Below are 26,749 nucleotides of genomic sequence, written 5' to 3'. Positions count from 1 at the left end.
ACACGCAGCCAGAACCGAGCTGTCCAGTATGGCTCAGCACCGGCTAAGTAGCTGCAGTCACTGATCATTACCATTCTGGCTGAACTCCTAAAGCAGCTACAGGCTCACCAGATGGACACCGCTTGTTTTGGCCTCCAGCCAGCCTAGTTGGTTGGCCTGGATGTGTTCTTTGTGTCCCAGTCTGCTCTCTCTCTCTTCTGTGTTCTCTTTCTCTTGCTCACTCTTTCTTTATCTCTCCTATCTATGTCCCTCCCAGTCCTCTATCTCAGTGCTGGCTTTCCTGTCTCCTCTCTATGCTCCCAACGTGGCATCAGTAACACTTATGACTTTCATGAACCATCAATTAGAAACACTTATAAAGCGGTGTAAATTATTTATTATAAATGTTACAGTCTATAATTTCGTATGAGTTGTCACTTGTAAGCCATGTCATCAGCTTCTGCATGTATGATTCTAAAACAGATAAAGTTCAATCATTTGTCACGTGTTGATATAGCTGCTGTCCATGGCACTGAAAAGCAAAAACATACAGTGCATAAATGGTCTGAGAAAGACAAATGTCAATATCTAAGAAAGTGGGCAGGAATAACCGAACTTTTAGCAAGAGTTATCTAACTCGCATAATTGATCAGGACAAGATAGCCGGGTCACAAAAAGCGGATAGTAGACTACAACTAGTCCGTATCTATTCGCATAAATCGTCTTATTGAAGATGAAAAGTAGGAGAGAACAGGCGTCGAATCAATCTCTCAGGGATGCTCTCCAGATCGACATATCTCCCGATTCTGAATGTCAATATGCGTTTTGTCATAATTTAACATTGGCGGTGTTACCATCATTACAGTTCTACTGTAAATACGCATTGGGCAATGGGCATAGCCTATGAGTCTGCCTTGACGACCATTGCTTTCTCTGCCCAGCCGCGGACAACCGGATTTAGCAGTGTGATCTCGTCAGTTTCTTCTGAATCCATCTCAGCGTCTTCGATTAGTGCACCACCTATATGCCGATCATTTAATAACCTAAAGGATTCAGATTTCCTCTTCTAGCATAAGGAAAGCCATGCTACAAAGAACACAGCGCAGTACAGGAACACAAATAAATATTTTGGGTATACCCTGCCTGAGGATCTGTTAGCAATCCGGACACAGTATAGCTGGCTGCCTGGACTTCACCAACTGCCGCCACAAGCGCCGGAGACCACATTACCAGCGGAGTCAGCGAGACAGAACAAGCACAAATCCCTGATGATTATTTCTCAAATGAGCGGTGAGGAAAAGGAATCTGAATTCTAATGGTGGATTACTGTTTTGGAGAATAGTATTTTCCACGATACCATTACATATGCTGTCATTATATCCGGTATCCGCGTATTTTAGAAGATGCCTGGCAGCTTCACAATAGAACCTATCAAACTCCATACAAGCGAACTCTGACGGTAGGCTATATGACTGTATGCTTGATCAAAACACAACCTACATTTTTTCAATTTTTTTTGACGTATTTTAACATTATCCTGAGCAGCTCTGGAGACCTTTATTTTTTGGTTGTTTATTGCCTAATCTGAAACGACCCTGGAATTGGCCTCGTGGACTTTTTGTAACCCCAAATGAATGGATTGGAGACAGGAATAATTGGACACCAGAAATAAAACAACAACGTAACCAAACTGTATCTAAAAGACAATATTGATTTATATATGATCGCAAAATAATTACAAAAAACCCATATATTTTTATGTTTGTTACTTTGGTTCAATAGGCTACTAGAAACACATTTTACACCTTAGTTCAATTCCATAGCTTGTATGAAATTTGAATAAATGTCCACATAACACTGACCACTGTATAAAATCGTTCAGACCGGGGTCATATGGTGAAACGAAGTGTTACCACAACTGTTTTGAGTTAAACTGACGCTGACAAGAAACCGCTCATATAATCGCTCGAGCCTCCCCGCCACAATTCGGTGTCTCAGGTGCCAGCCTCACTGATGGTCGGAATAGAGCTCCCACGAGCTAGCACCACAGCCGATGCAACCCCGTACATTTCAAATATCTCTAAAGGTAAGAACCCTAAACAAGGCTCTATCCTTATAGATGTATGTTTTTACCGATAACTTTTCTGTGTTTTGTCTGCCTGGGTTGGACGACTTAGTGCCCAGTCAAGGTATGTTTCCTGTGGGGATATTAGCTGTGATTTGCTGGATTATTTCTTGACATTAACGTGACGATTACTATATTTCTCGAATCACGCCATGCATAATGTAGTGCCCTTTTTTGTTGGGTTAAGGTATGATCAGGTGTAAGGGTGCTTTGTTGTTCTTTGGTTGACATTTACAGTTATCGTTGGCCACTGATTCTTTTTCGAAAAGCTTTTTTAGTTAAACATAACGAATTTACCATGGACCTACCGTCTATATATAGAGTTGTCCCTGTTTTTAACTAAATGCGTTGAAGTGTTTTTGCATTTCACCTTTCTAGCGTGTACCTATTCTGCTATCCATGGTGCTGAAATGTATTAACTTCCGTTAAGCGTTTAGCCTAGTAAGTCTCTCTCTCTTCCACCCCCTTGTTCTCTGAGCGTGTGAGTGTGTGTGTGTGTGTGTGTGTGTGTGTGTGTATGTGTGTGTGTGTGTAAGACCTATTAAGCAGGAAGGAGAGTAAGAGTTAGATTTCGCAGAATGTACCAAACTGCAAAGTGCACGATACAACTACTAATGACACCTTAAAGACTTTCGGTATGAAAAAGTTGAAAGTTCCGCCTCTTTCAAACTTCAGAAAACGGAAATATGGTATGCCTTGATGGCATCCATGACATAAGTCACTTCCACTTGCCACATACTGCAACTGTATCCACAGTAGGGTATCCAGTTGACTTCTCTTTCACATTAAGTTTTAACGTAATTTTCTATTTTACAGGATCCATTTCTTTGAATAGAAGCTGTAGCTAAGAAATTGATGCATTTTAGTTTTTGTTTTAAGCATTAAAGAAGGCAGTGTAGCCTAAGGATTAATTGATTACATTTATTTAGTTATTTTAGCATAAGTATATTCAAATTAGACCACATATTTATGCCCTCTCCACATTTTTGCATGCTTGTCTCTCTGTTTATTCTTTATATAATACGCTCTGCCTGAAGTTGTGCTATGATTTAGCACTATTGTGACAGTGGGACTGCCTGTGGAGAGGTCAGCACAATTGGTCACCACAATGCTAACACAACACTAAACCAGGCAGGGGTGAAGGCTATGGAAAAGTAAATCTTGTGGAGACCTAATCCAGCCCAACTTGTTCGGAGTGCCCTTCACTCTGCACGAAGCTCTGAGGGGGACTTCCACAAAGTGGCTAGGGGTTTAATATACGCATCAACCTTGTGTACACACTCATAATGATTCAGTCCTTAGACCATTTTTTATTAATATATTGACCATGAAATCCAAATGTAATCCCCTCCGATTATTTTTGGAAAAAAAACCTCATTGCACCAACAATTGAACATTAAATGTAGGAAGTATTCTGTTTCCTGTGTCAAGTCTCGAAATCAGACAAATGCACATGTCAAATGATTATTACAATTGCCTAAGCAAAAAAATAATGCAGTGCCTTATGGGATTCCACTTCCGAGTGTGCAATGGTGCAGCCTCCACGAGAGAAGGGGCTATTGGAGAATCTAATTAGGCAGCCAGCATTTGGCTTGAAAATTTTTGCTACCTCAGGATTGGGACACTCGTGTGAATGACGTAGGTGAATGTGAATGTGCAAATGGTGGGCCACAGATTGAGTGGAGGAAGGAGATGTTAATTTGGGATTTACAAATGGATACAACGAACAGGAAATGCTATGGAGGCAAGGCTACGGCAGGAAGTAAAGGAGGTGGAGACAGGGCTAGGAGAATACTGATGCATTCTACAAAACCATGGATACCCTACTAGAGTTGTCACCATGCTGAAAGCTGTGGAGGCCATATAAACAGAATTACTAGAACTGACAACATTCAGTCCATGATCAGTGATCAGCTGGGACCGGGTTCTAATAGTATTCTACACTTTTTTTAGTATTTTATTGCAGGTTGGATCAGCAGCCAGGGCACAATAAATTGCAGTCTTGGCATTAACATGCTGTGTGTGTGTGTATGTATGTGTGTTTGAAAATCTATAACTAGTCATGTGAAATCCAAAAATCCCTGAAATTGAAGGACAAGTCAACCTTGTTGGGACATTTTGGGTTGAGGTCAGGGCTTTAAGGTTAAGATTAGAGTTAGCATTGGGATTAGGGAAAAGTATGGGTAGGAATTAGATCACTTTTTTGGGGGGTCTCTGTAAGGATAGATGGACATGTGTGTGCAGTATACGTTTGTGTTAGTGTGAGTTCAACTGTCTGTCCAAAGACATTAGCACCTTTCATAATGCTACAATAGGCCTGCAACAGACAGAGGAGGAAGGCCAGTGAGGCAGGGTGTGGATCCATGATGTCAGATGTCAACTCTGATGCTGCATCCCTCTGAGTGGGGAGGAAGTGGGAGGAGCCTGTAAATTCCTGTGGCAACTGGCTCTGTGACCCTTTCAACACTGTTGGCCTCCTGGGAGAAACAAAGTGGGACTGTTAACCTGCCTTCGTACCTGCCCGTCAGTCTGTCTGCCTGTTCTCATTCGGTTTGTCTCCCTCTCCCCCTCGTGTCTCTCTGTCTGAATGTCTCTCTCACTCTGTCCGTCTGCCCGTCTCCTGCCCTCTGCCTGATTGACTGGGCTGACTGAGTGGATGAAGGGCTTCATTCTCCATGATAATGTTAAACAGTCCCCCTTCCTCCCTGTCTCACCCATCCCCCTCTCATGGCAACACACACACACACACACACACGGCCGGAGCTGTCTCCATCATTATGAGTGATAGTGATGAATGCATGTACGTTCAGAAGCCGGGGTTTGGCGGTGGGTGGCGTGTGGGGAGCAAGAGCCGAAGGAGGACACTAATAACAGACATCCAGATCTCCCTGTGGGATTTGGCTGCACCCCTACGCCCAGTCATGGCAGGCTTTGGCTGTCTGTGCTCCCACCTCGTATCATATCTCATGGAGGGTTTGTAGAAGTGTGTGTACACCGTATAAGGCCTGTGTGTGCACTGATGTTGAAAAGGAAATGATGCAGGCTAGGGAAAACAGAAGCAGTGACTCGGTGGTGGCAGACTGAATCACAATGCACGATATGGTTCTGACTGCTGAGAATATTGAATGTGTTCTTATTAAGTGTGTTGTGCCAGGCCATCTCCAACATGGGACGTGTGTGTGATCCGTTGCTTTCTGTTGATTTCACCATGCTTGACTCTCTGCATCGTTGTCACAGCCTCTAAAATACGGTCTTGGACTCTCAGCCAAGCACAGCAGATGCAGAGAGCCGAGCACAGCACTCCACTCCACACACACAAACACACACACACAGTGAGAAAGCACAGGAGTAATCCTGAGTAACATCATTCATCGTTTTATTCTTCGTGATACCTAGTTCCCTATAACCTAAACTTTCCCTCTCTTTGAAATATTGCCTGACACACTCCACTCAATCCACACAGTTAGAGAAAACCAAAAAATTGGGACATGCACACCCCGCTTTCCCCCTATGGCCCAGTGTCAGCAGTTGTACTGTACGTTCTCCCAGCTCGCTGTCCTTCAGCAGTCCCCCCGGCCCCTCCCCCTGTCCCCCGTCCCCCGGGCCCCTCCCCCCGTCCCCCGGGCCTCTCCACCACACCCGTCATCACATTACCCCGTCCCTCACCCCTCAGCATCAGTCACCGGGTGCTTAGAAACCTGGTTGCCATGCCTCCTTTCGCAGGGTTAGGCACCCAAACGATCGAATTACATCAAAGAGTGCGCCTGAAATGGCATCCAGTCTCACTAAATAGTGCACTACCATTCCACCGGGCTCCAGCGCACTGTTTAGTGAACAGGGGTTCCATTTACGGACAGAATCAAAGTATTCTCGTAACCAGCCTATAAAAGGAGGGCCTACGGGCAGGACATTAATTAAATGGGTTTCCCAGTCGGTTTTAATGCCCAGAATCTTGCATGGTCTGTGATGTGTTCATATTCCCATTAACAAGAATGTCCTTTAACAGATGCTTTTGGCCTGAGAAACTTACAGTAGTAAGTTCATTCATTTCTATACTGCCCTCCCATGGGAATCTTTATTTCAGATGGTTACACGTCAAGCCAGAAATGCAGTGAGTGTCCTAAGGTGGTCTAGTGTAATGCAGTGAGTGTCCTAGGGTGGTCTAATGTAATGCAGTGAGTGTCCTAAGGTGGTCTAGTGTAATGCAGTGAGTGTCCTAGGGTGGTCTAGTGTAATGCAGTGAGTGTCCTAGGGTGGTCTAATGTAATGCAGTGAGTGTCCTAGGCTGGTCTAGTGTAATGCAGTGCATGTCCTAGGGTGGTCTAGTGTAATGCAGTGAGTGTCCTAGGGTGGTCTAGTGTAATGCAGTGAGTGTCCTAGGGTGGTCTAGTGTAATGCAGTGAGTGTCCTAGGGTGGTCTAGTGTAATGCAGTGAGTGTCCTAGGGTGGTCTAATGTAATGCAGTGAGTGTCCTAGGGTGGTCTAGTGTAATGCAGTGAGTGTCCTAGGGTGGTCTAATGTAATGCAGTGAGTGTCCTAGGGTGGTGTAGTGTAATGCAGTGCATGTCCTAAGGTGGTCTAGTGTAATGCAGTGAGTGTCCTAGGGTGGTCTAGTGTAATGCAGTGAGTGTCCTAGGGTGGTCTAATGTAATGCAGTGAGTGTCCTAGGCTGGTCTAGTGTAATGCAGTGCATGTCCTAGGGTGGTCTAGTGTAATGCAGTGAGTGTCCTAGGGTGGTCTAGTGTAATGCAGTGAGTGTCCTAGGGTGGTCTAGTGTAATGCAGTGAGTGTCCTAGGGTGGTCTAGTGTAATGCAGTGAGTGTCCTAGGGTGGTCTAATGTAATGCAGTGAGTGTCCTAGGGTGGTGTAGTGTAATGCAGTGCATGTCCTAGGGTGGTCTAATGTAATGCAGTGAGTGTCCTAGGGTGGTGTAGTGTAATGCAGTGCATGTCCTAGGGTGGTCTAGTGTAATGCAGTGAGTGTCCTAGGGTGGTCTAATGTAATGCAGTGAGTGTCCTAGGGTGGTGTAGTGTAATGCAGTGCATGTCCTAGGGTGGTCTAGTGTAATGCAGTGAGTGTCCTAGGGTGGTCTAGTGTAATGCAGTGAGTGTCCTAGGGTGGTCTAGTGTAATGCAGTGCATGTCCTAGGGTGGTGTAGTGTAATGCAGTCAGTGTCCTAGGGTGGTCTAGTGTAATGCAGTGAGTGTCCTAGGGTGGTCTAGTGTAAGCCACTGCTTCCAGTGTGCATGTACTGCTGCAGCATGGGCTCCAATCCGGCCTCCTGCTCTTCCTTGTTTTTGCTGTAAGCAGTAGGATTCTTGAAAGATTTCACTTTCTTTTTGTTATGATATAGACCAACAGGCTTAATCTCAGTTAACCGCAAGTACAATTCTCATATACATTTTTCTCTGGCTTAACAGGAGCAATTTGAATGCCACCGACAGGCTACATCAGTTTCTAGGAAGACACAGTGGCTCTTCCATATCAGTCACCTCTCTTAGAGTTTCAATGCACAGCTGCCTACCGTCACTGATGAAGCAGAGGCAAACAGCGGGAGAGAGTGAGTGTCTGAAATAAACAACAAGAACAAAAAGTGAATGGCAGTGTGCCAAGCCGACGGATGGAGGTTTAAAAAGATAAAGGGAAAAAATTATTTCAGTGGCGCTGACTGTACCCGACTGTACCCTGCAGGAGTCACTCAGCGAAGAACAGGGAAAGGAGACGCGTGCCCTCACACGCACACACACGCACAAACACACACACGCACAAACACACGCACAAACACACGCACAGCGTATGCTAACAAAGGTGCTTTTTACGTAAGTAAACATTATTGAGGGCAGACATCTCATCTATAAAAGGAACAAGGAAGAACTTTGAGGTTAACTGTAGCTTTAGCTCGGTTCACTCAGCCAACATTTCCAATCTTTGACCTCTGCTGATTTTGTAACCTTTACCTTTATTGGTCATTGCATCACATGACCCGATTACATCCACCCAGGCGGTTACATCCACCCAGGACGGTTACATCCACCCAGGCGGTTACATCCACCCAGGACGGTTACATCCACCCAGGACGGTTACATCCACCCAGGCGGTTACATCCACCCAGGCGGTTACATCCACCCAGGACGGTTACATCCACCCAGGCGGTTACATCCACCCAGGACGGTTACATCCACCCAGGCGGTTACATCCACCCAGGACGGTTACATCCACCCAGGACGGTTACATCCACCCAGGCGGTTACATCCACCCAGGACGGTTACATCCACCCAGGACGGTTACATCCACCCAGGACGGTTACATCCACCCAGGACGGTTACATCCACCCAGGACGGTTACATCCACACAGAGTCATTAGGTTATTTTACCAAGGCTAAGGGCCACTTAACCCATCTTTTCAAAACATATCTAGATTGTGCAAATTATGAAATGTTCAGAAATAAGACACATAGACAAATAGCATTTTATGAATCCTATTTCTATCCATTTAATCCTATCCAATATCCGTAACCAAGACGTATCAAAAAACTGGGCTCAGGTCTACAAATGTAGAAATACAACTCTAGATAGGTTGAAATGTTAAAGCCCATATGGCTTCTGGGTACTGGTACCTGGGTTTGAGAACCGCAACCCTGTACCAGTTATCGCTCGACAGTACTAGGAAGAGAGTGATGTTGCATACGGTAAACACTTATTGTTCTTAGGTTCGAGAAATGATCAGATCTTTGAATGCTAGACATTATGTAATCCTGCCAGATGGTCTTTTTCTACAGAGGCTCTATGTATACAACAGCCGTGGATGAGGGTGATCGCAAGTATATTTTTGGAAGGATGCTGTTCTAAAACAGAGGATCTGATTCCAACCTTTGGGGTGGTTTGGGTAAGGTATTGTGATTGATGACAGTTGGCAAGCAGTGCTCTTGGGGATAGTCAGTCTGTCTGCTAGCCAGATCATTAGCCAACCAGGACCTCTATGTTGACATTCATATGTCCTCTGGTCCGTCTGCTTTCTGGGTACATTTTGTGTGTGTCTGACAATGACATCATTTCTTTATTTTGTGTTACATACTGTACCTGTCTAATTCTTCTCATATTATACTGTCTTTGACTCCTGTTCACAGAGAAAGGCCTAGAGTCTACCGGGGTGATGACAAGGGAAGGACTACCCAACAAGGTTTTGGTGCTGTAATATTGGTCCTAGATATTTTCTCAAAAACTGTAACTATAAAGTCAGGTTTCAGTGCCAGACTATTCTGTGTTAAGACCCAGGAAGTAAAGGATGGTAAAAAAAAAAAAAAAGTACAATATTCTGATTGTGTGTTGTCCTGGAGCAAATGAGAGTCATCTTTAATTCCCCCAAGATTTTCAGTTTTTTTCCCCTTCTGTCTGTGAATTCAATTTGTTCCAGGGCAGTGAGTTATTATACCCTCAGCCTTCTGGTCCGGCAGTAACGGGGCTGTTTGTATGGCTGAGAGACAGACAGGGAGCTCAGCTGAGTATGGTTGATGGAGACACACGCACACGTCATGTGCGACTGGAACCTTGTTTGCATAACTATGATTGCCGGCCTCTGTCGCCGGCCTTTAAGATGCTTGTGTTTGTGCCCCCCCACATCTAATATACGTATTCCTTCAGTCCCGGAGGAATATGCTACTGTTGATAGGAACACAATTTGCTCTAGGTCAGAACAAGGCTTGGGTCAGCCGTGACTAACGTCTTATGTGTCTGTTTTTGCAGTGTGCTCATACGGCTGAGTCATTCATTGTGTAGTCATGTCACGCCAGACATCGCAACACAGATTTGATGGCCGTAGGCTCTAGATGGTGACCTTTGTCAGTGATGGGAAGGCTACTTTGAAAAGATAGTTTACCATGCCACTTATTACTGAAAACTAAAGCCGAACCACATCGTTAGAAATTCTCATAGTATGTCAATCTGTAACCTCTTAAATAACACATTGCAAGATGAGATCACTATGGGGTCATATGATAACAGAATATATATTTTACCCTTTATTTTAACCGCCAATGTACTGAGAAATGTAATTTGATTACTGGTGGAAAAAAAAGTGTCAGTCAAACGTGTGTTGGATCTGCATCTCAGTCAGTGTTTCTCACAGTGTTGGCATAATTCTGGTGAATCACAAGATTTCAATACACGTCTAATTAAAGTGCTTGTGTGTTTTTTGGAACGCAGTAACTTGGTGAATCACAACACTGTGGGATGTGTGTGTTCCAGTGGCTCGCCTCAACAACATAAGTTAACGGACACCTGGTAATATGATGTTGCCTTGACTACCGGCTGCCATATTGCAATCTGGGGGTCCTTTATACTAAGTAGATCACTGGACTGGGTGACTGGATGGATGAATGGTCACAGTGTGACCCACTATGTTTGGAATGTCTCTGTTTCTCAAGCTGTGAGTATTTTGTATCCACAGGTATATCCATTTAGAAAAAGGTAGAATAACTATGACATTTTCTCAACCAGCTTCTTGAGATAGTCACCCGGAATGCTTTTCCAACAGTCTTGAAGCAGGTCCCACATATGCTGAGCCCTTGTTGGCTGCTTTTCCTTCAGTCTGCAGTCCAACTCATCTCAAACCATGGTTGAGTGATTGTGGAGGCCAGGTCATCTGATGCAGCACTCTGTCACTTTCTTTCTTGTTCAAATAGCCCTTTCAAAGCCTGGAGGTGTGTTTAGGTTCATTGTCCTTTTGAAAAACAAATGATTGTCCCACTAAGAGCAAACCAGATAGCATGGCGTATCGCTGCAGAATGCTGAGGTAGCCATGCTGGTTAAGTGTGCCTTGAATTCTAAATAAATCACAGACAGTGTCAGCAAAGCACATCCCCTCCCCCATGCTGCTTGCTTCAACCACTGTGCCCCTCACAAAGACACAGCGTTTGGAACTCATGTGGCCTAAGGGCTCATTGCCACCGTGGTTATTGGCCCAAGCCAGTCTGTTCTTCGTGATGGTGTCCTTCAATAGCAGTCTCTCTGCAGCAATTCAACCATGAAGGTTTGATTGACGCAAGTTGAACAGTTGATATTGAGATGTATCTGTTACTTGAACTTTGTTAAGCTTTTGTTTGGGCAGCAATCTGAGGTGCAGCTAATTGCCAATCTCTGAGACTGGAATTTTTAATTATTTTATCCTCTGCAGCAGAGGAAACTCTGGGACTTCTTTTCCTGTGGTGGTCCTCATGAGAGCCACTTTGATCATAGCTCTTGATGGTTTTTGTGACTGCACTTTAAGATACTTAAACTTTTGATGTCTTAAAGTAATGATGGACTGTAGTTTCTCTTTGCTTATTATGGATAATAATACAATATTTATTTACAAGAATTTTTTAGTTTCTACATTATTCCATATGTGTTATTTCATATTTTTGATGTCTGCACTATTTTTCTACGATGTGGAATATAGTAAAACAAAATAAATATCCTTCACTGAATACAGGTGTGTCCTAACTTTTGACTGGTACTGCATATATGAATAATATTAACAAGAAAGAACTGGCATTCAAAATAGTTCTAATTTTAAGCACTTGAAAAAGCAAGACAAGAGTATATTTAGTGATCTAGCCATTGCTTCCCAACCCTATCCTCGAAGAAAAGCACATGTACAACTACTGCAAGCACAATACATTGAAAACATGTCAATAACATGCCTTTCAAATGATTTGGCTCAGTGTTTCTCCATTATGTAAAGCCTGGAGTTTTTTTCTTATTATGTGATGTCACCCACAAGAAAATAAATCTGCTAATTTGGAGAAATGTTGAGATGACTTGCAATGATTCATGGTGCATGCCCACAACAAGGGAGCTCTGGAGGGGGAGGACATTCCAAGCCTGTGAAACAGATGGGTGACATGTTCATGGGCAGTCAAGTTCTTACTGTAGTTGTATGACAGTGTCACTGGTAGCGTCATGTTTGTCTGGCTCTGTTGTGTCTCTGTTTCTCTGATAAACCGGTACTCCCTCATACTCATTCGTCATCCTTCCCTCCATGCGCCTCCTTTGTCCATTCATGGTGGGGATGGATCTTTTTTCTTGGTCGTTCGCGGTATTCCTCTTCCTTCCATCGCTCTCTCTTCATCTCTTGCGCTCCCTGTCTCTCTATATTTCTCTTCTGTCACTTGACTCCTGTTCCACTGAGCTGTGCCAGTGGGAGGGAGGGGATGGGATGGAGAGATGAGAGGACAATGAAAAGGTGACAGGAGGAGAGGCTGTTTTGATGCCTGTCTTAGTCATTGGGATGGATGATGAACATACGCGCACCTTGCTCTTCCTGCTAACAAGTTCACATTAACAATTCAAGAAGTCAGGAAACCTTTTACATTTCTGCCAAGCTCTCCCAAAGGGTGTTGTTGTTTATTTTACCGGAGTGTTCGAATGCACCCACACACACATTGTTTTTCTATCCTTGTGGGAATTGGAAAACAAGAAATTCATGTTCAGTATTCCCTACTCCAAAACCTTAAAACATTTATGCCTAAACCCTAACCCATAATGCCTAAAACTTCAAATTTACCCCAACTCTTAACACAGCCCAACATTAAATTGTACACTAATCCTAACCCCGGAGCCAGAAATTTTATATTTCCTAGTGGGGACCAGCCAAAATACCTTTTAGGGACCTATCTGTCAGGTTTTATTATCTTAGTGGGGATATAATTTCCCCATATGTACACATGGGCACATAGGAACACACAAACACAGAAAAAAAAGCCAAGCATCCGACTCAAAAATTTCTCTGTTACTAACCAAAGCTTTCCAACCTACCCAGCACGCCATATCAACTCAACCGCTGTAGGCAAGATCAGCCTTTGACTCATATTGCACCTATGACAGTCAGGTCATCCACTCTCTATTCATACACACTTTAAATTCATTTGCACATTAATTAGCTAGAAAAGAGCTTTCCAAATTGCACATAATATCCTGGGGCTAGCAGACACTCTGGCACAGTACATAATATCCTGGGGCTAGCAGACGCTCAGGCACAGTACATAATATCCTGGGGCTAGCAGACGCTCAGGCACAGTACATAATATCCTGGGGCTAGCAGACGCTCAGGCACAGTACATAATATCCTGGGGCTAGCAGACGCTCAGGCACAGTACATAATATCCTGGGGCTAGCAGACGCTCAGGCACAGTACATAATATCCTGGGGCTTGCAGACGCTCAGGCACAGTACATAATATCCTGGGGCTAGCAGACGCTCAGGCACAGTACATAACATCCTGGGGCTTGCAGACGCTCAGGCACAGTACATAATATCCTGGGGCTAGCAGACGCTCAGGCACAGTACATAATATCCTGGGGCTAGCAGACGCTCAGGCACAGTACATAATATCCTGGGGCTTGCAGACGCTCAGGCACAGTACATAATATCCTGGGGCTAGCAGACGCTCAGGCACAGTACATAATATCCTGGGGCTAGCAGACGCTCAGGCACAGTACATAATATCCTGGGGCTAGCAGACGCTCAGGCACAGTACATAATATCCTGGGGCTAGCAGATGCTCAGGCACAGTACATAATATCCTGGGGCTAGCAGACGCTCAGGCACAGTACATAATATCCTGGGGCTAGCAGACGCTCAGGCACAGAACATTCTGTTTGTCTTGAGGAAATTGATATTGCATTTGTCCTCTCTCACCATCGCCAACACACACATTTTTACATTTAGCTGACGCTGATATATCCAGAGCCACATATGAACATGCATTAGCGATAGCATTTTAGTACCTAGAGTACTTAACATTTTCCTATAGAGATATTGGCAGAAGGCAATTATAAACCAATTGGATGCTGGGGATGACCATGATGGTTTGGGGGTCAGAGGAACTCCGAGTCACTACACCCTATGAAGGGCAATGTCCTTTTTACTGCCCTGGGGCATTGGGATTTCATTTTAAGACCAGAAGAAACAGTCAGCAGTGTGATAAAGGATGCAATGCTCTAGACACACAAACACATTATAAAGATTATGCTCAAATATTCCTGGACGTTGTTTAACGTACATTGGTTGCCATGGGGATTTTGCATCTACCACCGACCACAGAGAGTGTGGAGAGAGATGGGGGAAGAAGAGAAAAATGGAAAGCCAGATGCTGTTAAAGAAAGGGCCAAAAAAGTCCTGTTTATACCTGGTTCTAACATACGTCTTTCAACCTAATATTGTCCATGTGCAAAGCTGATCACTATTTGAAAGCTGATCACCATTTGATCAAATCTGTGTTTTAGTACAAAGAACACATGTTTGAATAGACTTTAAACAGGCACATTGAAAGGAAAATAACGATGTCCACTAATATTCATGAAAGCATTCAGGTTGAAACCCTTAAAAAATACTTTTTTGATTGTAGTCTGTCAGAGCAGAGAGACAAGCCTTTATACTGGGTGCGGTGAGATGGAGTAGGAATAAGTTAATTTAGTTGTCAGTTGAACAAAAGGTCTGATCAAAATTAGATTTCTGCTTTTAACCCAACCCCCACAAAAACAAAACAAACTCTTTCTGTTTCTGGACCGATGCTCTTACCGCTATGCTATCTGCCGCCGTAGTGGCCTTCAAAAAGAGTGTGACGTGAAGTATAAAACAGATAAGTCTTTGAAGGTGGAAAAACAGGTTGTTTGTTATACATTGCATAAAGAAACAGGCTTATTTGAACATCTTTACTGTGCTCCTGGAAGTGTCAGTTTAGCGAGTGAATAGAAAATCTGATTGTAACTTAGGATAGTCATAGTGTTCAACAAGGTTGCTGACTTCTTTGTAGTTTACAGTAGGCTAACACATTGGGACTTACTAAAAATATGCTAAGACCAATAGTGTAAAGATCTTAAGAGTGAAAAGTGCGTTGGTACATTGCTTTTTAATACTCAGGCAGCTCAATGGTTCATGCAGCATCATTTCTGGTGGAGAAATAGCGACAGCAGTTCATTTAAATACAATCAGGAAATCTTTACCCCTGCCCAGTGGCTTTGTTACCTGGTTTGTCATTTGGTTGACTGGGATTGCTTTTTTAAACATTGCCTTCCCCACATAACTGATTTACCACATGGTAATATGAATTGCAAGCATTAAGTCACATAGTAGCTTAATATACAGTAAATCGAATTGATCTGGGTCATTAACCTCAATATATGTTTATGTCATTTAAAAAAGAAATGTCTTCACATTTCTACTTTTCAAGGCAGAGGTCAGCGATGAACCCACTCGTAACGTTAATTGGTTAGAGGCTGCCATGGGCAGTATAGAACTACATACAAATTGTCTATATAATGTATTACCTTTCACCAGTCCTGTAGGAATAGAATGGCATTTGAGATGGACACAAGGATGAATGGCTCTCTGTCCGACAGATGACCTTAGGATTCTGCTCCTATTCTAGTTTATACAGTGGAGGGTGACACAAAGTTGCATCAGTTAAAATGAACACACATACCAATACGTTTCTATAGGTATATATAGTGGCTTCAGAGCTTGAATTTCTCCATATTTTATGTTATAGACCTAATTTATAATTGACTACATACATTTTTTGCGATCAGTCTGTGCACAATACCCAATAATTACCTGTATGGTCCTGTATGATCTGGATCAGGTTCTTCAAGGACCTCTTTTGCTCTGTTCATCCTTCCATCAATTTTTACCAGTCTCCAACTTCCTGCCGCGGAGAAGCATCCCTATAACATGATGCTTCCACCACCATGCTTCACCATGAAGATGGTATTAGCCAGGTAATGAGCAGTACATTTCACTGGATGTAGCGCTTGACATTCAGGTGTACTAGTTTCATTTTGGTTTCATCAGACCATTGAATCTTTGTACTCATCCTCTCTTAGTCCTTTAAGAGTTGTTTGGCATTCAGGCAGCATGTCATATGCCTTTTACTCAGGAGTGGCTTCTGTCTCTACTATTAAAGCCTGATTCAAGGTGTACGGCAGTGGCCATCAGGTTCTTGGTAACCGATTTACCCAGTTACTTAGTTTGGCCAAGTGGCAAGCTCGGGAAAGAGTGTTGGTAGTTCCGAACTTCTTCCATCTCATAATGATGGAGCCCACTGTGGTCCTGGGAACTTTCAATGTTTTACCATAACCTTCCAGAGAGGTCTGTGGAGAGTCCTTAGACTTCATAGCTTGATTTTTCCTTTGATATGCAAGTGTGGGATTTTGTATAGGCACATGTGCTTTTTAAATCATGTTGAAGCAATGACAAAAACCAAAACCTCTGGAGACATCAGGGATGATCAAAGAACACAGGATATATCGCAACTCAGTTTTGAGTGTCTGAATTTTATCAATTATAAATTTACTCTATAACACAAGAAAATGTGGTTAGAGAAAAGGTCTCTGAATACTTTCTAAAGGGACAGTATATACACAATACATCGCCACCCAAATGCATTTAGATTCCTGACCAACTGTCTCATAACTAAATTAGAAATGGTACATTGACATTTTATCCTGTTTGAAAAAAAAAGAACATTGAAAACACTGATAATCAATACATTATTGTCCAGAATTTCTTCAAGCTGTGAATCTGAAAAAAAAGTAAAACCAAATAGTAAAAATGCATAGATTAGGAAAATAGTTCTAAATAACATCCAAATGTTTGGCTATCCAAGTGAGCAAAGTTGGATCAATAATAAGAAAGTTAAAAAGTGCATTACAACACACAGGCACTGCCAAGAAAAGGCCATTCCTTAAAACTTAGCCCTCAAACAAGAAGGAAACTTGTAAGAGAAGCCACAGAGAGGCCAGCATTGACAGAAGGAGCTGTAGAGTTCAGTGACTGGAAGTGGAGTAATGGTGCACCAGTCAACCATAAGAGCTCTGCATAACACCGGCTTTAATGGGAGGTTGGCAAGAAAGAAGACGTTACTCAAAAAGGACCATCTGAAAGCACCACTACAATTTGACAGAAAGCATTAGTGTGACCCAGCCGTGAAGTGGGGAAATGTTTTGTGGTCAGATGAGAACAAGATAGACATTTTTGGCTAAAACCCAAAGCTCTATATGTGGTGCAAACCTAAAACTAACCATGTCACTAGACTCCCATCATGGTTCGTGCCATGTTTCATTAGAATGTAGCAACAAGTTCCTTTTGTCCACCCCCTGTGGGTCTTAGAGGTAGTACTGCTGTGTGTGTGTGTTTAAGAGAGAGCATTTCTATCCATGCCTCCATTATTGTGTATACAAAGCTGTGCTGGCCTAGAGTGTGTCTGCATCGCTTCTTCGTCCATTGTTCCACCAGACAGAGTGGTCTCCCCGGCAGCTTGTGGCGGGACATGCTTGATGTCTTCCGGTGTGTCTGTGGTAAATAATTAAGGCGCCGCACCGTGTTACAGCGAATCACACACTGATATGATTTGTGGCTTGTACTGTAAGTCTCTGCAATGCCTGCGACATGAGTACATAATGATGTGTGTGTGGGGGCTTGTGTGTACTGATAGCACGTACAGTACATGCTGGATTTGTGATGGTGGCTCTGTCTATTCTAGGGTGTGTGATCAGATTGTCACGGCGCGTGGGAGTTTGGGTAATTTAGCGCCACAACCTAATTAGCTGCAGATCATAGGTTAATTAGCAGTGACTAGCTGGTCGGCACAACCAGGTCAATACCATAGAAATATGGTAGCTAGAATAGAAATGGTTCTATGTCTTCGGTCAATACTCCCGAAGATGCACATAGACAGATTACACAAAGTTATTTGTCCTATTTTGAAGCCTGTTTATCTTTTTAAATGTTTTTATTTGAACACTATCGTATCATCTTTCTGTAGTGAAATCTAATATACAGTCCAGCCAGACAAACCTGAATTACTTTCTGTGGTCTTTTACATTTAAATAAGTGGACACTTTTATCCAGAGCCACTTGCAGTTTTGAATGTATCCATTTTCATTCCAGCCCCCCAGTGATAAACCAACCCACAACCCTGTCATTGAAAGCGTCATACTCTACCGTTTTTATTAGACAGGACCCCCCTTTTCACATCTCTGTTCTGTTTCTTCTTTATGCAATGGCAAAGATCTATAGATTACCTTTGAGGGCATGACCGGTAAATCAGATTTGTCAAATTGGATTTTCTTCTAGTAGGTTTGAACAGTTCCCTTCTGTATATAAAATGTATCAGATCTATCAGACTCAACAAGGTACCAAACATTTGGTCAATGAGATTGTTGCTCTCTGTTTAGCAGACCCAAACAAACTGTAGCTTAGCCTATCTGGAAGGTCAGCAAGTGCAGCCTTAGAGTGCTGTGTCACACGCTACCAAGGTTGGTTGTTAAAGTTGCTACATTTTGTTTTGTTGAAATTGTAATTATAATTTAGGTTGTTGCTTTAGTTGTTATTTAAGCTGAGTACTCGTTGGTACTTTGTGATAGGTGGGATACCACTGCTGTTGCAACGATTTTGATTAAAATAGTGCTACCTCAGCAGAGTAGAGTCAGCGTTGCTGTCTTCATTTGTCTCTGAGGTGGCCTCCGAGTAAGATTCAGGGTTCAAGGGTCATCCATTCCTGTCTAACTGGTGGTCCCTGACTCAGTGCCTCTCACAATGATATATGTCAGAGGCTGTGACCTCTCCGCCACAGCTCACTCTCAGCCGTTCTCTCGGTTGATAACTCGTTTCATTGCTGCTCCACCTTTCTTTCTATCCATCTGTCCTTAGACCTCTCCCTCCCTCTCTGCTCCACCTTTCTTTCTATCCATCTGTCCTTAGACCTCTCCCTCCCTCTCTGCTCCACCTTTCTTTCTATCCATCTGTCCTTAGACCTCTCCCTCCCTCTCTGCTCCACCTCTCTTTCCATCCGTCATTCCTGACCCGCCTTTCTCTAGCTCCTTCCTTCAGCTCAGTTTCTCTGTACATCTTTCTGGAAACCTTGCCCTCTTTCCCACCATATCTATTCCGCTCTTTTCCCTTGCCTGAGTTTATCAACATCCATCATGAGACCCTCCTCCACGTCCCTCAGTCTCATGTTCGCTGTCTTCCCACCCTGTACCCCTCCCCCAACCCTCTTCCACCATCCTCTCCTGGCCAACCTCGGCGTTCGCCGTCTCCCCCCCCCCCCCCCCCCCCGCCTCAGCCTTTCCACCTTGCCCTCTGTCTCACTCCATCCATCCTCATCTCCCTACCTCACCCCTCGCTCTGCTCCCTTTCATTTCCCACTCTTGTCTGTCCCTTCACGGCTCATCCGGCTCTTTCTGTATCTCCACCATCTGTGTTTGAAGCACAGAGATAGTCGACATTATGCAGTGTTCTAACGCTTGGGTTTTGTTACACGTCTACTGAAATGAGGGGGGGTGATTTAATAAGCGATAGCGTGGACGATATAAAGTTAATCCGCTTAATGAGCACAAAGCACTGATTGAGGTTGTCTTTTTCTCTCTGTCTCTCTCGCCCCAAGCTCACTATCTTTTGGTTTTTTACAGTTTCTTTCTTCTCTTTCTGACTTTTCTCTGTCTCTCTTGCCCGACTCTGTCTTTCTTCTCTTTCTGACTTTTCTCTGTCTCTCTTGCCCGACTCTGTCTTTCTTCTCTTTCTGACTTTTCTCTGTCTCTCTTGCCCGACTCTGTCTTTCTTCTCTTTCTGACTTTTCTCTGTCTCTCTTGCCTGACTCTGTCTTTCTTCTCTTTCTGACTTTTCTCTGTCTCTCTTGCCCGACTCTGTCTTTCTTCTCTTTCTGACTTTTCTCTGTCTCTCTTGCCCGACTCTGTCTTTCTTCTCTTTCTGACTTTTCTCTGTCTCTCTTGCCTGACTCTGTCTTTCTTCTCTTTCTGACTTTTCTCTGTCTCTCTTGCCCGACTCTGTCTTTCTTCTCTTTCTGACTTTTCTCTGTCTCTCTTGCCTGACTCTGTCTTTCTTCTCTTTCTGACTTTTCTCTGTCTCTCTTGCCTGACTCTGTCTTTCTTCTCTTTCTGACTTTTCTCTGTCTCTCTTGCCCGACTCTGTCTTTCTTCTCTTTCTGACTTTTCTCTGTCTCTCTTGCCTGACTCTGTCTTTCTTCTCTTTCTGACTTTTCTCTGTCTCTCTTGCCCGACTCTGTCTTTCTTCTCTTTCTGACTTTTCTCTGTCTCTCTTGCCCGACTCTGTCTTTCTTCTCTTTCTGACTTTTCTCTGTCTCTCTTGCCTGACTCTGTCTTTCTTCTCTTTCTGACTTTTCTCTGTCTCTCTTGCCCGACTCTGTCTTTCTTCTCTTTCTGACTTTTCTCTGTCTCTCTTGCCTGACTCTGTCTTTCTTCTCTTTCTGACTTTTCTCTGTCTCTCTTGCCTGACTCTGTCTTTCTTCTCTTTCTGACTTTTCTCTGTCTCTCTTGCCTGACTCTGTCTTTCTTCTCTTTCTGACTTTTCTCTGTCTCTCTTGCCTGACTCTGTCTTTCTTCTCTGCAGGCTGTTGATGGAGAGGATTTCGAATGACAGCCGGGACAGTGGTCATCACAGGAGGTATTTTAGCTACAGTTATCTTGCTCTGCATCATCGCGGTCCTGTGTTACTGTAGGCTACAGGTAAGACCCTTTCAAGTCCCTCTATCCATGTCTTAGGCCATGGGCCTCTACTGTGGTCCGGCCATGTACCCTCACAGAAACCTCATGCCTATCCACCTCTATCTAAGGCCTCTGAGCTCATATTTATCCAAATTGGTGGGAGAAAAAAAAAGATGTACTACACCAGTTGTTATGACTCAGCAAGATTCTTTGGTTATGGAGTATTTAATTTGTTTGTAACCAGTAAACATTTTATAAAATAAAGTGATTAAAAAAACGATGTTAGCATTCCCTTAAGTTAGTATTCAGACAGAACGCATCAACCATTTTATCCACAGCATCTTCACAGATTTCTCTAACAAACAGTGTGATGTGTTTAGGTCAAACGCACAAAACATTTATGGAGGCGTTGTAAGATCTGTCAGGCTTCAGAAAAGCCTGGCCAGAGGAAACGCTCTACTGTCGGTTACAATGCGCCAAGTTGAGGTACTTGAAAGTGAATAAAGACTAAGTGTGTAAAGCCTTGTACAGTAGAGGGGGATGAATAAAGACATTTTTATGACAGCGAATTTATTACCATATGACTGTAAGTGGGTCAGAAAGAGATTACATTAAATGAAGTAACCATCCATTCCCATTCCATCCAGGTAAGTCAGACAACAGGAGTCACTTTAGAGTTTCCTAAATCACTTTAGAGTAAGTGTACAAAAAATCTCTCTCATGCATGACTGCAGTCTTTTCTAGACTCTGTTTGGGTGTAATATTGTGTAGAATTAGCTCAGTGGTACATATAGCGACAGCTTACAAAACATCAATGGATGCCACTTGAGACAGTTTTAATTTAACAAAGCATTGATTTAGAACAGACCTCTGTCTGTCCGATAATGTAGCTTTCTATTTTAATGGACTGTGAACCGCTGTTTGGATCGACTTCTAGTATAATTTCAATTTTCAAATCCTAAGGAAGCATTTGATATTTTTGTCCTCGACTTAGGTCTGTAAAAGATCAAACAGACCTTGATCTTTTTTTTCGTGATAGATACACTGAGATGCATTAATGATGTTCCTGTATCCTCGTGTTTGCCCATCTCCCTGTCTCTTCCTGACAGTACTATTGCTGTAAGAAGGAGGAGTCGGAGTCGGAGGAGGAGGAGCCCGACTTCGCGGTGACGTCCCGCCTCCCGCCTGTCCACTCCAATCACAATATTGTGGCAGCGTCAGCAACCGCCTCTACCCCCAACGGCCCCGCCCTCTTCATGCCTCCGCCTCCGTTGGCGCGGAAGCTGACACGCTCGCAGACCTTTTGCCCGTCGTGCACGCACTATGAGTTGCCCTTCTACCTGCAGCATCCGGACGGTCTGCGGAACGGCGGCGACCGCATCAGCTACCGCAGTGTCCAGCAACACGACCTGGAGACGCCCTTAGAAATGCCCAGCTACCACAAACTTAACCTGACCCGGTCAGTCACCATGAGGGATATGTTCAGCCGCAACTGCAGCATCAGCACTGACGTCTAGTGGCATTTGCGCCACCTAATGGCATGGAGGACTCGTGGAAATGGACAGATAATACGGTGGGGAACTGTGGTCTGACCACTGATAAATAATAAATAAGAATGTTCACAAATAAACTGTGGAAAAGATAAGATTCAAATGAAATCCATCAGTTGGTCCTCTTATTGTTGGATTGTGGATAACCCCTCAACAACCCCCTGGTCTCAATTCACTGAATCAACTTTAAATAAGAAACAACAGACTTTGCAGATACAAAGGAGCCATGACGATCTGGATGAAGAGGACGACCACTGCCAATCTTCATCAATCCCCAACCTAATTACCAAAACAAGGGTTGTGCAGATCACGTTTCAAGTTATGGAATATTTCTATGGTTTTATGGTTTTGAAAATGGAGGAAGGGGGAACGAGTTCTAGGGTGTAAGACATAAAGGGCTTGTGCTAGACCGTGGCAGTCAGAGTCCTCTGCTCTGTTGTTTTGTGGGCATTGTTTGTGGGCAAGGTTGAGAGAGCTGTTGCTAAGAGAGTATTAGAGGAGGTCTGCTTCTCAAGAAAGACCAACCCGTGGTTGATGGTGTGATCTTCTTTCTACCACACGAGATTACAGTTCAGTGTGAATTAAGTTACGATGGTGAGAGGTGTGTGTACTTGCCAAGGAAGTAAATCCTAGCAAGGGCTGCACACAAAATGTAATGTTACTTTTTCAGCCTCCAACCGGGTCACAATAACCCCAAAACACAGGAAACAGGGGTGTTAAAGTTATGTTTTTTTATTAGGGTATCAACCCACCAAACAGAGAGTCCAGAGCGGTCTGAACTCTTTGGGCCGAACGAGCTGAGAGGGTTTTGAAAATGTTCCTTTTTTTAAGTTTTACTTACATAACATTATCTGAATATGTGAAATGTGAAAGACAGTCTATTATATTTGACCAGTGCAGAGAAACCATAAAATAACGTAACTGATATTTTATACACTTTAGCTTTAGTATGTAATGACGGTTATTTTGTTCACAGGAGTTTCAAATTTGCGTCTTTTCACCTAATTCCTTGTCCTGTATAATATCTGAGATCCACAGGCGTATATAGTCTGAACAACATTTCGGGCATTATCTTAATTCAAAAAGGTTTGGACTCGGTTTATCTTCCTCTGCACTCGCCTTGCTGGACTAGGAGGATGTACCAACTCTGCAATCGACTGAGGGGCCTGGAAGAGTCTGATCATTGTCTCTGAGCTCTGCAAGCAAGACTGGAGGAGAGGAGGCGTCAGCTGTGCTGCGTGTGCACTAGAGGGAAAATGGGGATGGAGAGACTGCGGCTGTGATTTAATGCCCACAGGCCACTCTTTCAATCAGATTATTTACTGCCGAGATGAAATCCGAATGGAATGTGGGGTGGGGGCTGGAATGTGGGGTGGGGGCTGGAATGTGATTGGCTCCGGGATGACGGTCCCGGTCTCCCTGTTCCGTCCAGCCCTACAGTCAGTGGCGATGAATGCTTTGCCTCTATTTTTTTTGTTTTGTTTAAACACCACCTGTTTACTAGCAACAAGGTTGTTTGTTTGTTTATCCCAGCAAATGCAATGGGACTACTTATTTTGTTGACCTAGGGCTCAGTTCAATCAAACCCGCATGGCAGTATTAACACAGACAAATAAACTCACAGACTTATCTTGGGTACTATATAAAAACCCACAACCGTTACCCACCCTCACAGGTTGGTCTTCACTTTTCAGAATCAGAAGTGTGTGGGCACAAAAATAATAATGTAAATAAAGACACTGCGTAAACATTGCTATGGTAGGTTTGAAAGAATCACAGGCAGCCCTATTCTTGCATCACTGCATCATGCAAACAGACACACATACATAAATGTATACATACGCGTATATATTCTTTTTCAAAATGTTCTCTTCCTTTTAAAGGCCCAGTGCAGTCAACATTCTGTATTGTCATATTGTGTAAAAGCTGATATGTTTCAGTGTTATTTTCTGGTTTTGCTTGTTCAAAATACAATCTACACAGGACCTTTAAATCAGCTGGTTTGCATGGGCAAAAGTTTTGACTTTAAATGTTTGACATTACTAGGTTGTATTAGTAAAAGATTGATTAAAAAAGTTCTGTACCTCTGCAAATAACAGGTAGTTTTCACTACTGTAGGAGCACTCCCAATCCTAGCAAAATACATTCAATTTCAAGAATTATCTTCTTTTTTTGGCATTAAACTATTTTAGCCTATTTGGATCTGAATAGCTTACAAAAGATTGTTCCTCATTCCAAAAACAATTTTGTATTGAAATAAAAATGTTTGCATTGAGCCTTTAAAAGCTAACAGCAGCACAGGAAATGTGTGTGACAGACATTCAAGATATGATTATATATTTATTTTAACATTACTTTTACTAAAGTAATTGTGTTCTTTGCTGAACTTCAATAATGCTTTATCTCAGTATTTGCATTTTATGATCAACTTTCCTTGTTTCTAGCTCAATAAGGTAAAACATGTTTCTGTCATTGTTTCAACTGTATGACTAATGAAAACATGGTTACTAATAAAAGGGTGTAAAAAAATCTAGTATTCATGTGCTTCTCCACTACTGTACAGTAGGAGATATGAGGAAAATAGTAAAGATTGAAGGGTTCTTAGGATAAAGATACAGTAGTTATAGAAAGTCACCAGCCTTTTTCAAAATGCTCACTTTTTGTTACTTTACAGTCTGAAATGAAAACATAAAATCAGACCTTGTTGTGCTTTATTTACACAGTCACCCACAATATTTTTTGGGAAAAAAACAACAATGAAATTGCATAGTGACCACTTATGGACTGCACTCTTCAAGTAATTCCACAGATTCTCCATGGGCTTTTGTTTGGGCCTGTGACTAGACCACTCAAAGACATTCACCTTCTTGTCCTTCAGCAACTGTACGGTTGCTATGGCGGTGTGTTTTCAGTGATTGTCATGTTGAAATGTGAACCATCTTCCTATTTTCAACTTTGTGACAGAGGGCTGCAGGTTCTCCTCAATAATCTGTCAGTATTATGCATTATCCATTTCCCTTTCTATTCTGACAAGTGCTCCAGTCCCTGCTGGAGAGAAACACCCCTAAAACAGGACGCTGCCATGGCTGCGCTTTACTGTGGGCATGGTGTTCTTTGGGTGGAAAGATGTATTGGGTTTTCGCCAGACATATCGTTTTACATTCAGGCCAAAAACTTCAATTTGGTCTCATCTGACCACAGCACCATTTGCCACTTGGCCTTGGAATCTACAATGTGCTTTTTGGCCACCTCCCAATAATATGCTATATTTCTGGAGCACTTGTGAAGTTGTGGTCACATGCACACATTGACCAGTCTTTTCTATAAAGGCCTGAAGCACCTTCAAGTTGCCATTGGCTTCTTGGCAGCCTCTCTGACTAGTCTCCTCCTTCCCAGTCATCCAGTCTCCTCCTTCCCAGTCATCCAGTCTCCTCCTTCCCAGTCATCCAGTCTCCTCCTTCCCAGTCATCCAGTCTCCTCCTTCCCAGTCATCCAGTCTCCTCCTTCCCAGTCATCCAGTCTCCTCCTTCCCAGTCATCCAGTCTCCTCCTTCCCAGTCATCCAGTCTCCTCCTTCCCAGTCATCCAGTCTCCTCCTTCCCAGTCATCCAGTCTCCTCCTTCCCAGTCATCCAGTCTCCTCCTTCCCAGTCATCCAGTCTCCTCCTTCCCAGTCATCCAGTCTCCTCCTTCCCAGTCATCAGTTTGGAGTGACGGCCTGATCTATGCAGGGTCTGTCAGGCTAGATGGATAGGGCCAAACACCTTCCACTTCTTAATAATGGTCTTTACTGAGCTCCAAGGGATAGACAAAGACTTTGACATTGTTTTATACCCATACCCTGACTTGTGCCTTTCCACAACTTGACCTTGTGGATCTTTTGAAAATACCTTTCTGCCCATAGTGGATTATTTGCTTTGAATTGCACTACTAACCAGTGGAGTCCCCTATGAGTAACGGCTTTTATTCTTATCAAAAGCCACTACAATTGATCACAGATGGAAACCGATTAGCTTTAGTTGTGATCTGGAAGGTGGTTAGTTGTACCTCAGCAAGTTTACAGTTGATAGGGGGTGTTCATTTATCCAAATAGGGTATTTTACTGTTTTAATTTAAAATTAGGTTTTTAGATTTTTTTGGATATTGTGGGTTACATTGTGTAAATAGAAGCATGTATTTTCATTTCAGGCTGAAAGGCAACAAAGGTGAACATTTTGAAAGGGGATGGTGATTACTAAACACCGCAACATACCGTTTTGAGACTCAGCGAATACAAAATGTTTGTTTTTGGAAATGACACCAACATGAGCATGAATAACATTTATTTTGACAGTAAGTTATTGAGTCAAGATAATGTGGGATATTTTTCACCCCAAGACAGGTGACTGGAATCCATTAGGGAACTGCAACAATTCTTAGGAGGACTCAATACTTGACAATTAATTTGACAATGAATCACCATGTGTCGTTTACTCCATTTTGACTTTGGTTCCACAGAGGTAAAGTGCTCTGTAATGCATATACAATTTTCTACTATACTAAAAACGTAACAGATTTTAATGACAGTAATGAGATTTTGTCATTGAGACTATTA

At 43.1% G+C, this 26,749-nt stretch overlaps 1 protein-coding gene across 4 annotated transcripts; it reads left to right on the top strand.

Annotated features, from left to right (window-relative positions):
* The first annotated feature begins 590 nt into the window (after positions 1-590).
* Positions 591-24,745, top strand: fam163ba (family with sequence similarity 163 member B, genome duplicate a). 4 transcript variants are annotated; one of them, XM_034297170.1, is made up of 4 exons: positions 591-2,065; positions 7,525-9,284; positions 20,513-20,628; positions 21,717-24,745. In XM_034297170.1, the coding sequence occupies exons 3-4, from the start codon at positions 20,536-20,538 to the stop codon at positions 22,122-22,124; spliced, it is 501 nt and encodes a 166-aa protein (XP_034153061.1). In that variant the 5' UTR covers positions 591-2,065; positions 7,525-9,284; positions 20,513-20,535; the 3' UTR covers positions 22,125-24,745. The 4 variants fall into 4 exon arrangements, with proteins under 4 accessions (XP_034153061.1, XP_034153060.1, XP_010875661.1 ...); XM_034297169.1 differs by having other exon boundaries at positions 7,525-9,290; XM_010877359.4 differs by lacking the exon at positions 7,525-9,284 and having other exon boundaries at positions 591-1,269.
* The last annotated feature ends 2,004 nt before the right edge of the window (positions 24,746-26,749 follow it).

This window comes from Esox lucius, chromosome 14 (genome assembly GCF_011004845.1).
Source record: "Esox lucius isolate fEsoLuc1 chromosome 14, fEsoLuc1.pri, whole genome shotgun sequence".
NCBI classification, from domain to species: domain Eukaryota; kingdom Metazoa; phylum Chordata; class Actinopteri; order Esociformes; family Esocidae; genus Esox; species Esox lucius.
The sequence above is the reverse complement of the archived record's forward strand: the minus strand, read 5'-3'. Positions and strand labels throughout refer to the sequence as shown.